General features: G+C 47.7%; 1 protein-coding gene across 3 annotated transcripts in view; it reads left to right on the top strand.

The window, feature by feature from the left end:
• The window catches only part of LOC140408432 (calnexin-like), a 108,458-nt gene that overhangs the window by 29,196 nt on the left and 66,692 nt on the right, over positions 1 to 12,570 (top strand). For all 3 annotated transcript variants that reach the window (XM_072495613.1, XM_072495612.1, XM_072495611.1), the window contains 2 exons: positions 945 to 1,086; positions 7,987 to 8,068. In XM_072495613.1, coding sequence (XP_072351714.1) covers positions 945 to 1,086; positions 7,987 to 8,068 — 224 coding nt within the window. The remainder of the gene's footprint in view (positions 1 to 944; positions 1,087 to 7,986; positions 8,069 to 12,570) is intronic.

The following is a 12,570-nucleotide window of genomic DNA, read 5'->3' as shown; positions in this document are numbered from 1 at the left end:
ATGCAGGGCTTTGGTGATAGCACACCTGAGGTATTGTGTGTTGTTTTGGTCAAAGGAAAGATATAGTTGCCTTGGCGGGGGAGCAATGAAAGTTCACTTCTGGTGTGTGGGGCTTGTACTGCAAGGAGAGATTGATTTAAATTGGGCCTATACCCTCGGGTTTAAAAGAATGAGAGGCAATCCAGGAAATATATTTGATTCTGAAGGGGCTTGAAATGTTAAGAGGCTGTTTTCCCTTAATGGAACTTTTTTAGATATAGGAGACCTGGTCAGCCATTTTGGGCTGAGATGAAAGAATTCTGGAATTCACTCCCCGCCAAGGGCTGTATATGTTCAGTTGCAGAGTATATTCAAGGCTGAGATGATCCAAGGGATTTGGGAATCGGTGGGAAAGTAGAGTTGAGGTGGAAGAACAACCATTTTGTATCTTATTAAATAATGAAGCAGGTTTGAGGGGCACTATGGTCTATCTCCCTATTTCTTATGTTCTTGGCTAGGTTACTGGCCATAGCTGTGCCCCCTCCGAAAGCGTAGAACAGGAAAAGATGGAAAATTGACAGGTAAATTCTGATTTCATGTGCCTTGGCTACAGCAGAGAACTTCAAGCAAATCATGTGCCAGTATGGCTGCAGCTTTCCTCTGTTCAGCACATCCCTTGAAGGTGCATCTTTCCTGTCTGAGCACTCATACCTCTGAATTTGCATTTAATCAATTTTCCCTTTAAAAAGAATTCATATTATGTAAAGAGAATTCATGTTCAATGTATTCTTTATTCACATGGCCCTTCTTTAGCTGAACATGATTTAAATTCAAGCCACCCATGTACTCCATACATATTATGTCACAACATCAGAACATTTGATGCTACATTTAAAGCTGATTTAAATATGAAGTATGTTTTAATTTATTATCTTCTAGCCTGTCATTTTGTTTGCCTTTTGTAGGAAAATGGGCAGTAGAGGAATTAGTGGAAAACACAGTGTCTGGTGACAAAGGTTTGGTGCTGAAGTCAAAAGCAAAACACCATGCAATTTCAGCTCTGCTGAAGAAACCGTTTCTGTTCCAAGGTGAACCTTTAATTATCCAGTAAGTATCTATTTGGTCGTCTTTGACAGGAATTACAAGCTCATTCATAAAGTTAACTGCATTATTATAGTTCTGATATTATTTGGTTTTCATTTATACAATTTGGAAAAGAAACATGAACTGAAACTGCAAAAAATATATTTGAAGGTTTTGTTTATACCTGACCAAAATGGAAAATATTCAAATCGTGCAAAATTATAAACCTAAAGATTTGGGGAAGAAAAAAATGTATCTATGACCGCTCATGTGTTCATCAATCAACTGAATCATATACTCAGCTGATCAAAGAATTATATGGAAGTGGACTGTGCTGTAGTTTGTGTAAACCATAAGAGATTTTGTATTGGCCTGAGAGGGGTCTTTGTGCTCCAATTCCTATGGTGCACACATCAGAAATTCCGATGTTAGTTTGACAATTATTAAAATAAATTGCTAAGATAAGACAGTCGCATAAATTTACATTGGAACTGTTGATAGATGCAAAAGTTTCCAAAGTCGGAATTTGCAGTGTAAGCACCCGTCTAAGATCAGCGTGAAAACTGATTAAGTTGTCAGCAACTAGAATTTCTGAAGGGTGAGGCAGTAGTTAGCACTGGTGCCGCACGGCGCCGAGGACCCGGGGTCACTGTCCATGTGGAGTTTGCACATTCTCCCCGTGTCGGTGTGGGTCTCGCCCCCCCACGACCCAAAGATGTGCAGGGTAGGTGGATTGGCCAAAATAAGTTGCCCCTTAATTGGGAAAAGTAGAACTGGGTGCTCTAGATTTATTTTTTTTAAAACAAGAATTTCTGAGTTTGCTTTTTAAATATATTTTTATTAGAGTTTTATCATTTTTACAGATAACGCAACAAACTTTCAAAACACAAACTGGTACAGTGCAGAACAATTTCTGCAAACATAACCAAGAAAGACTGGATAATTTCAGAACTATAGCCCTTAAGAACTTTTTTTAAAAACAGTTACAGGATGTGGGTGTCACTGGTTAGGCCAGCATTTATTGCGCATTCCTAGTTGCCTTTCAGAAGTTGCTGGTGAGTTGCCTTCTTGAACAGCTGCAGTCCCTGAGGTGTACATATACTCACAGTGCTGTTAGGATTTTGACCCAGCGACAGTGAAGAAACGGTGATATATTCCCAGGTCATGGTGGTGAATGACTTGGAGGGGAACTGGGGATCATAGGTATCTGCTGTTCTTGTCTTTCTAGATGGTAGCGGTCATGGGTTTGGTAGGTTCTGCCTAAGGAACCTTGGGCTAGTTCCTGCAGTGTACCTTGTAGATGGTACACACTTGTTCGTCAGCGGTGGAGGGATTGAATGTTTGTGGAAAGGGTTGCAATAAAGCAAGCTGCTTTGTCCTGGATGGTGTTGAGCATCTTGAGTATTGTTGGAGCTGCACTCATCAAGCAAGGAGAGAGTATTCCATTACACTCCTGACTTGTGTCTTGAAGATTGTGGACAGCCTTTGGCTTGGGGTCAGGAGGTGAGTTAATAGCCGTAGAATTCCTAGCCTTTTGCCTGCTCTGGTAGTCACAGTATTAATATGGCTAAACCAGTTCAGTAATGCCATTGAATGTCATAAGGAGATGGTTAGATCCTCTCTTGTAGGAGTTGGTCATTGTCTGGCACTTGTATGGCACAAATGTAACTTACCACTTGTTAGCCCAAGCCTTATCCAGGTCTTGCTGCATTTGGACATGGACTGCTTCGTTATCTGAGGAGTCGTGAATAGTGCTGAACATTGTGCAGTCATCTGCTAACATCCCCATTTCTGAACTTATGATAGAAAGGAGGTCATTGATAAAGCAGCTGAAGATGATTGGGCGTAGGACACTACCCTGATAACTCCTGTAGTGATATCCTGGAGCTGAGATGATTGACCTCCAACCATCACAACCATCTTCCTTTGTGCCTGGCATGACTCCAAGTAACGGAGGGTTTTCCCCCGATTCACATTGGCTCCAGTTTTACCAGGGCTCCATGATGCAATACTCGGTCAAATGCTGCCTTGATGTCAAGGGCAGTCGCTCTCACTTTCCCTCTAGCATTTTCCCTGACTGTATGGTAATCCGGTCTCTGGCCAGGCAAACTATCAGAGGAGACAGAAGTTTTGCTATTGACAGATGATCCTATTGTCTGCTTACCTGAAACTGGGTCCAGAGGACCTAAGGAGGTAGTAAGTGGGTCTTTCTTGTTTGTAAAACATTATCTCAAATTGTCGAAACTGAAGCTGAGGCAGAGGCAATCCTTCAATGCTGCAACATGAAGAATGAGGCGCTGATGAGAAAGTGGCTGAAGTCCTCAGCTGGTACCACCAGACCTTTAAAAGAATGATCCGGGCACACTGCCACCATAGATCATAAAATTTACAGTGCAGAAGGAGGCCATTCGGCCCATCGAGTCTGCACCGGCTCTTGGAAAGAGCACCTTACATAAGCCCACGCCTTCACCCTATCCCTGGAACCCAGTAACCTCAGCTGACGTTTTTTGGCGACACTAAGGGCAATTTATCATGGCTAATCCACCTAACCTGCATACCTTTGGACTGGGAGGAAACCGGAGCACCCGGAGGAAACCAACGCAGACACTGGGGAGAACGTGCAGACTCCACGCAGACAGTGACCCAAGCTGGGAATCGAACCTAGGACCCTGGAGCTGTGAAGCAACTGTGCTAACCACTGTGCTACCATGCTGCCCAGTACCTTCATGACTGGGATGAAGGACTCAATTTTCTGTTTGTTACTGGAGACTCACCCAAGAGTCCACTGTTTTTCCTCTTGTTTGACTTGTTTTATAGACAAGTGAGAGTTCCTCTGAAACTAATCAAGGAGAGATTTTTAGAACAGAAGGAGGACATTTCCATAATAAGCAAAATACTGCGGATGCTGGAATCAGAATCCCTACAGTGCAGAAGGAGGCCATTCAGCCCATCAAGTCTGCACCGAATCTCTGAAAGAGCAACCTATCTAAGCTTACTCTCCCGGAACCCCTCCTAACATTTGGACACTGAGGGGCAATTTAGCATGACCAATCCACCTAATCTGCACATCTTTTGACTGTGGGAGGAAACCAGAGCATCTGAGGAAGCCCATGCAGACATAATGTGTAAACTCCACACAGACAGTCACCCAAGGTCGGAATCGAACCCGAGTCTCTGGCGCTGTGAGGCAGCAGCGCTAACTACTGTGCCACCGTGCTGTGTCTGAAACAAGAACAAGAGAATACTGGAAAAACTCAGCAGGTGTGGCAGCATCTGTGAGGAGATGAGCCGAGTATGTTTTGAGTGTTTTTGTCTCTGCTAGAACTGGAGGGAGGGAGAATGTGTTAGATATTCAAGTGTAGATTGCAACAAAACATAGCAACTTTAAGAACAAAAGATAGATAACCTGGGGGGTCGGTTGCATTGCTGTATGTCTGGGATATTTTTTAAAAAGTGGTGTAAGATGGAGAAGAACGGTCACAATCTAAAGCTGCAAACTCAACGTTGAGTCTGGAGGGCTGCAAAGTAGCCAACTGGAAGATGAGATGCTGCTCCTCCAGGTTGTACCCGGCTTCACTGGAACATTGCAGCAGAACAAGGGCAGACACGTGAGACTGAGAGCAAGGTGCTGAGTTAAAATGGCAAGCAACAGGAATGTTGGAGTCATGCTTGCACACTGAATGAAGGTGTTCCGCAAATCTGTCTCCCAATCTGCGTTTAGTCTCTCGAATGTAGAGGAGACCACATTGGGAGTAGTGAATGCAATAAACCAAATTGAAGTAGGTGCAAATGAGATGCTGCTTAATCTGAAAGGAGTGTTTGGGGCCTTGAATGGTGCGGCGTTTGGGGCCTTGCACCTTCTGTGATTGCAAGGGAAGGCAGTGCGGGAACAGGAATTGGCATAATGAGGGGTGGATCAGCGTTTCACGGAGGAGGCCGACCCTGTGGAATGCTGACCGGGTAAGAGGGGAAAAGGTGTTTCATGGATTGTTCTGCTGCTATTGATGGAAATCGTCTTACAACACCAGGTTAAAGTCCAACAGGTTTGTTTCGATGTCACTAGCTTTCGGAGTGCTGCTCCTTCCTCAGGTGAACGCCGGCATCTCCACATCATTGATGGAAATGGCAAAGGATAATCCTTTGAATGTGGAGGCTAGTGGATTGAAAATGAGAACAATTAGGGGACCCTATCATGGTTCTCAGAAGGAGGGAAAGGAGTGAAAGAAGAGGTGCAGGAAATGCGTCGAACCCGGTTCAATGCCCTGTCAGCCACAAGTGGAGGGGAAACCTCAATTAAGGATATAAGCAGACCAGTCAGAAGCACCATTTTCAGGGCGAAACAATGGCATAGTGGTTAGCACTGCTGCCTCACCGCCGAGGACCCCGGTTCAATCCCAACCCCGGTTCAATGTCCATGTGGAGTTTGCACATTTTTCCAGCATCTGCGTTGGTCTCGTCCCCACAACCCAAAGATGTGCAGGGTAAGTAAATTCGCCAGGTTAAATTTCCCCTTAATTGGGAAAATAAATAAAAAAGAAGCACCATTTTCGAAGGTGGCATCATCAGAATAGTTGTGACGGAGGTGGAAAAACTGGGAGAATGGAATGGTGTCCTTAACAGGAAGTGGGGTCTACATAACCCCCAAAAAATGGGCATAACTGGGGCCCATGCAAGTACCCATAGCCACACCTTTTATTTTCAGGAAGTGAGAAATTATTTAGTGACACAACAAGTTCAGCCGGGCAGAGGAGTGTGGTGGTGGACGGGGATTGTTCGGGCCTCTGCTGGAGGAAGAAGCAGAGAGCCCTCTGAACCGTCCTGGTGGGGGGTGGAGGTTTGGAGGGATTGAACATTGTGCCAGCATGGCCCTTTAAAGGGATGAGCTCCATTGACCACATGACCAGCTTTGGGCCAATTGCACGGGAGCGTGTGAATCTCAGCCAATGGGGAATTTGCATAGGGCCCTGGGAGCAGGACCCCGAACAATGTGGATGAGGGAACTGGAAAATCAAGACCCATGGTAGTGTTCTGTGCCTGTTATCTAACTGCCTTTGTCTTTCACCAATAAAACCCTTTGTTACCACAGACTTCCATCGTGAAGAGGAGGCGGTTAGGGCCAGGAAGCAAAGGTATCGGGTGAATTACAAATGTAGGTGGGACGGGACTGGACAAGGAGAAAGAGGATAGAGTCAAGATAGAAAGAAATGTGGCAGGAACAAGCTATTGAAATGGGTGTACCAGGGCAGACCCTGTTTGTGGATTTTGGGAAGGAGGTAGAAGTGGACTGTGTAGTTGGGGGCTGAGGTTGGAGATTCTAAAGGGAAGAGCATCAGAGATGATGAGGTCAGTGACTGTCCTGGAAACAATGACTTTATGTTCATTGTTGGGGTCATAGTCCAGGGGAAGATGGAAGGAACTGTCTGGGAGTTGGCGCTCAGCCTGTGCGAAGTGCAGCACCACTCTTGTCAGCAGGTTTGTTCACAAGGGAGGGGTTAGACCATCATGTTCCGTGAGTACCTCAAGAGAGCCAGCGAACACTTAAAACATCTCCCAAACAGCCAAGAGGAACAGGTAGAAATGCATGACAGGGCCTGAATCTTTCAGCTAGGAGACTACTTACTAATGCTGCTACCAATACTGGGTGAACCCTTAAAAGCCTGGTTCAGTGGCTCTATTAGTTGGTGCTCCAGCATGTAATTAATTAATCTTCCAAAATCTGGGCAGCTTTTTTGGACTGAGGCAGTAGGGATATTGCCTTATGGCAGGAGCCTCTCCCACATCTACAGAAGTGGAGCGGCCTGGGTTGTCTCTGCAGATGCTTTTAAATGCAGTGAGCAGCCTGGTGAGGTCTCCTCACTGTTTTCCATTTAGATAAGTGAATATGCAGTCCAATTTTACTAGAGAAATTTGTGTCTGCTAGCTTGACTAGAGGGGGTTCAAAATGGGACTCGCCCATGTCTTCCTCCAATTCCTCTTCACCGTTTCTCTATTCTGCCAGGTCTGTTGTTATTGGGTGAGACCATTACCTGCTTGTCCTCCTTCCTGGCTGTGATATTGTTTTATTATGTTGATATGACATAGCCATTGCTTTTCTTGTGGACTGCGATGCAAGTTTACTTCCACAAGCTTCTTTGCTGTTCTGCACAGGCCACTGAACTAGGCTTTTAAGGGTTCACAGTAGATGAAGTGTTTTCAAAGCAAGGCTGGCCTGCCACTTGAGAGAGATTGCAAGTGACACAGGTGGTGTCAAGAAGGTCTTCAGCAGAGGAAATGGGCTTCTCTCTCTCGCTACTCCTCAAACGCTCTCTCCAACACTACCAGACACCTACCAGCAAATGAGATCTAATAATCGTTGCAACATCTACTTCTGACTGCATCCACGAAACCATTTAACCTAGATAGGCCACAGTGTTTAGAATTGTTGCCTCAAGGATACTAAAATGTATACTCTTTTTATTAGGCTAACTCCCCTTATTTCTAGTGGGTGTGGTGAGTGTCCAACCACCGAGGTTGAATACAGGGGAACCATTTCATCCCTTCTCACCTGATCATAACTCTCTCAGACGGGTACTAAAGTGTGGCCTGAGTACATGCTGGCAGAAGCTGTTGCTGCCTAGAACTGGAAATTGAAGGTCAGCAGCAATAGTAAAACATGCTGTAAAGTACAACGTAACAGAAATAGGGACCGGGCCTGACCAACAGGAACGGTATTGAGGAAAAATAATGTTTTAACCTTGCATTCTTGACTTACCACCCTGTAGCTTTGGGTGTGCTTGCTCCACAACAAAATTCAACATGATTTGTTTATCCAACAAAACGTTTGGCAAAACCATGAAACGGTGAGTCCGAATAAGAGATTTCTGGTTTAGCCACCTGAGGAGATGACTGATTATATGCACAATTGTTTTGTGTTTTTTTTTTCAGGTATGAAGTGAATTTTCAAAATGGCATTGACTGTGGTGGTGCATATCTAAAGTTGCTTTCACATACCGATGACCTGAATCTAGTAAGTATTCAATCACTATTGGAAAGGCTTTTTTTTCCCTGCCTGCATTGTATCGGTGGTGGGTCATATTGGAATACCCTGCTATTGTTACTAGCAATTATTGACTACTCTGTTCCTGCCTGTGCTTAATGGGCACATCACAGCTGAGTCTTACCCTCTGCTTTCTTGACTTTCAACAAGTTCATAATTAATGGTGACCAGCAAGAACCACAGTTTTTCGTTCAATTTTGCATCCTTCCTCAACTCTGCACCCTTTTTCCCTACACTGGGCTGAGATTAACCCAAGAGTAAAATATAGTAATGATATTGGACTACCGTGTTCTAGTTTGAGAATTTGAATTCAGTTAAAATAAATAAATCTGCATTTGGGCATCCATGAGGCGCTGTGAACCATCAGCAGCAGAGTTGTATTCACCACAATCTGCAACCCCCTGGCCCAGCATATCCCCCACTCTCTATCATTACTACCAAACTAAGGGATCATCCTGGTTTACTGAAGAGTGCATGAGGACATGTTAGGAGCAGCACCAGGCATAAGTAAAAATGAAGTGTCAATCTGATGAAGCTACTACTCAGGACTACTTGTGTGCCAAACAACATAAGCAGCATGTCATAGAGCTAAGCAGTCCCACAGCCAACAGATCAGATCTAAGCTCTTCAGTCCTGCCATATCCAGTCACTGGAGAAGGAGGCTCCACAAATAACCCCATCCTCAACAATGGGGCAAAACTCAGCACATCAGTGCTAACGATAAGGCTGAAGCATTTGTAACCACCTTCAGCCAGAAGTGCCTAGTGGGTTATCCATCTTGGCCTCCTCCTGAAGTCCCCAGCATCACAGATGCTAGACTTCAGCCAATTCGATGTGATATCATGAAACAGCATCTGGAGGTGAAGTGAGAATGACTGCCCGTGACATCAAGGCAACATTTGGCTGAGTATAGCATGCAGGAGCCTTCAAAGTGGGGGGGCGGCTTGGGCTAACAAGTGGCAAATAACATTCATGCCATAGAAGTACCAGGCAATGACCATTTCCAATAAGGGAGAATCTAACCATTGCCCCTTTTTTCAAGAAGATAGATATATTTTTGATTTTAAAAAATCAAGTTAAAGGGATATGGGCTACAGACAGGGAGGTGGATTTGAGACCAGGAAGAGATCAGCCATGATCTGGTTGAATGGTGGAGCAGGCTCGAAGGGCTGAATTGCCTACTTCTGCTCCTAGTTCCTATGCTCCCTTGACACACCTACTGCTGAATCCCCCACTATTATAGAATCATAGAATGTACAGTGCAGAAGGAGGCCATTCGGCCCATCGAGTCTGCACCGGCCCTTGGAAAGAGCACCCTACATAAGCCCACGCCTCCACCCTATCCCCATAACCCAGTAACCCCACCCAACCCTTTTGAACACTAGGGGCAATTTATCATGTCCAATCCACCTAACCTGCACATCTTTGGACTGTGGGAGGAAACCCACGCACACACTGGGAGAACGTGCAGACTTCACACAGACAGTGACCCAAACCGGAAATCGAACCTGGAACCCTGGAGCTGTGAAGCAACTGTGCTAAACACTATGCTACCGTACTGTCCGGTATCCTGGGGGTTACCCTTGACCAGAAATTGAACTGGACTAGCCATATAAATACTGTGGCTATAAGAGTCGGTCTGAGTGTCTGTGTGGAGTTTGCACATTCTCCCCGTGTTTCCGTGGGTTTCGCCCCCACAATCCAAAGATGTGCAGGTTAGGTGGATTGACCATGCTAAATTGTCCCTTAATTGGAAAAAATGAATTGGGTACTCTAAATTTAAAAATAAGTGCAGGTCTGAGGCCAGGAATTCTGCAGCGAGTGACTCTCCTCCAGGCTACTATGCTCAAAATCAAGTGTGATACAATGCTCTCCACTAGCTTGGAAGGGTGCAGCTCCAACAGCACACCATCCAGGACAAAGCAGTCCGCTGATTGGCACCCCTTCCACAAATATTCACTCCCTCCACCATTGATGCACAGTGGCAGCAGTGTGTACCAGCTACAAGATGCACTGTAGGAATTCACCAAGGTTCCTTAGAATATCCCTTCCACACCCATGACCACTTTTCCATCCAGAAGGACAAGGGCAACAGATGCATTGGAACACCACCATTTGCAAGTTACTCCAAACCACACCCCATCCTGACTTGGAAATATATTGTGGTAGTCACCACTGTTGTATTGTATATACCGCATACGAGGGTATTACGGTAAGGCCCCTGTACTACAGGTACGGGGGTAGATCTCTGCCTGCTGGCTCCGCCCAGTAGGTGGAGTATAAATGTGTGGGCTCTCCGAGCTGCAGCCATTTCGGCAGCAGCTGCAGGAGGCTACACATCTCTGCGTAATAAAGCCTCGATTACACTCTACTCTCGTCTCGTCGTAATTGATAGTGCATCAATTTATTACGCAGAGATTTTACAATGATGGATCTCCGCATCAAGCCTGATCGCCTGTAGCTGCACCCTCAAGCAGACAACGCCAAGTCGGCCTTCGCACGTTGGCTAGCTTGCTTTGAAGCATACTTCGGATCTGCGACAGAACCACCCTCAGGCACAGAAGCTCCAGATCCTTAACATGCGGCTGAGCTCCGATATCTTTCCCCTCATCCGTGACGCACCGACCTAGGCTGAGGCCATGGCGCTACTGAAGGAGAACTACACTCAGCAGACTAACAAAATCTACGCCAGACACCTCCTGTCCACGCGGCATCAACTCCCTGGTGAGTCTGTGGAAGATTTTTGGCGTGCCCTGCACGCCATGGTGGGAGACTGTGATTGCCTGGCCGTTGAACATTCTGACCTGCTAGTTAGACACTCGTTCGTTACGGGCGTAGGGTTGGCCTATATCCGCCAGTGCCTCTTAGAAGGGGCTACCCTCGACCTCGCGGCGACCAAGAAACTAGTGCTCTCGCTCAGAGTCGCCTCACGCAATGTACAGGCGTATGCCCCGACCGCACGGCCCACCTCTCCTGGGCATCGTGGACCCCACCAGCGAACACCTTATCGTGGACCCCATCAGCGATCGCTCCAGGCCTGCGCCATGCGGCAGCCAACCAACCCCGGGTGACCCAAGTGCTACTTCTGCAGACAGACAAAACGCCCATGGCAGCGCTGCCCGGCGCGCAGCGCTGCCCGGCGCGCAGCGCTGCCCGGCGCAGAGCGCGCTCTGCAAGGCCTGCGGGAAGAAAGAACATTTTGCTGCTGTGTGCCAGGCCCGCTCGATCGCCGCTATTCTCCCTGCACTCCCCACGTGCAACCCGTGGGCGCCGCCATCTTCCTCGCCTCAGACCACGTGGACGCCGCCATCATGCTCGCCTCACGACACGTGCGGCCCCTGGGCGCCGCCATCTTGCTCGCCTCACAACACATGCGGCCCATGGGCGCCGCCATCTTGCCTGCCTCAGGACACGTGCGTCCTGGGGGCGCTGCCATCTTCCCCGCCTCAGGACCCCTGCTCGTCGGCCACCTCATCGGGCCACTCATCACCTGCAACCGCCGCTGACCAGCCACGTCTCGCCTCTATCATGATCGACGAGTCCCGACCACACAACCTCGCGACCGCGTCGACGACAGTGAAGGTCGATGGGCACAAGATATCCTGCCTTCTGGACTCCGGGAGCACTGAGAGCTTCATCCACCCCGATACGGTAAGGCGCTGCTTCCTCACGGTACACCCCATCAACTAGAAAATCTCCCTGGCCTCCGGATCCCACTCTGTGGCGATCCGGAGGTACTGCACCGCCGCCCTCACCATCCAGGGCGTAGAGTTCAGCGGCTTCTGGCTCTATGTCCTCCCCGACCTCTGCGCCGCCTAGCCACTCGGCCTGGACTTCCAGTGCAACCTCCAGAGTCTAACCCTGAAATGTGGCGGGTCCCTACCACCCCTTACTGTCTGCGGTCTCACGACCCTTAAGGTCGACCGCCTTCTCTGTTTGCAAACCTCACCCCGGATTGCAGGACCTTCATCAGGTCTGAGGTCCAGCGGCTGCTACGGGAAGGTACTATCGAAGCCAGCAACAGCCCCTGGAGAGCCCATGTGGTAGTTGTGAAAACTGGGGAGAAAAACAGGATGGTCGTTAACTACAGTCAGACCATCAATCGGTACACTCAGCTCGACGCGTACTCCCTCCTACACATATCTGATATGGTCAATCAGATTGCACAGTGCGGGGTCTTCTCGACATTGGATCTGAAACCTGCCTACCACCAGCTCCCCATTCGCAAGTTGGACCCGCCCGCGCACAGCGTTTGAAGCGGACGGCCACTTTACCATTTCCTTAGGGTTCCCTTTGGCGTCACTAACGGGGTATCGGTCTTCCAACGGGAGATGGACCGAATGGTTGACAGGTACGGACTGCGGGCCACCTTCCCGTACCTGGATAACGTCACCATCTGCGGCCACGACCAGCAGGACCACGATGCTAACCTTTCCAAATTCGTCCACAACGCTAAACTCCACAACCTAACC

The sequence above is a fragment of the Scyliorhinus torazame genome, chromosome 3 (assembly GCF_047496885.1).
Source record: "Scyliorhinus torazame isolate Kashiwa2021f chromosome 3, sScyTor2.1, whole genome shotgun sequence".
Taxonomy (NCBI): domain Eukaryota; kingdom Metazoa; phylum Chordata; class Chondrichthyes; order Carcharhiniformes; family Scyliorhinidae; genus Scyliorhinus; species Scyliorhinus torazame.
Note: the sequence above shows the minus strand (reverse complement) of the source record. Positions and strands in the feature narration are given on the sequence as shown.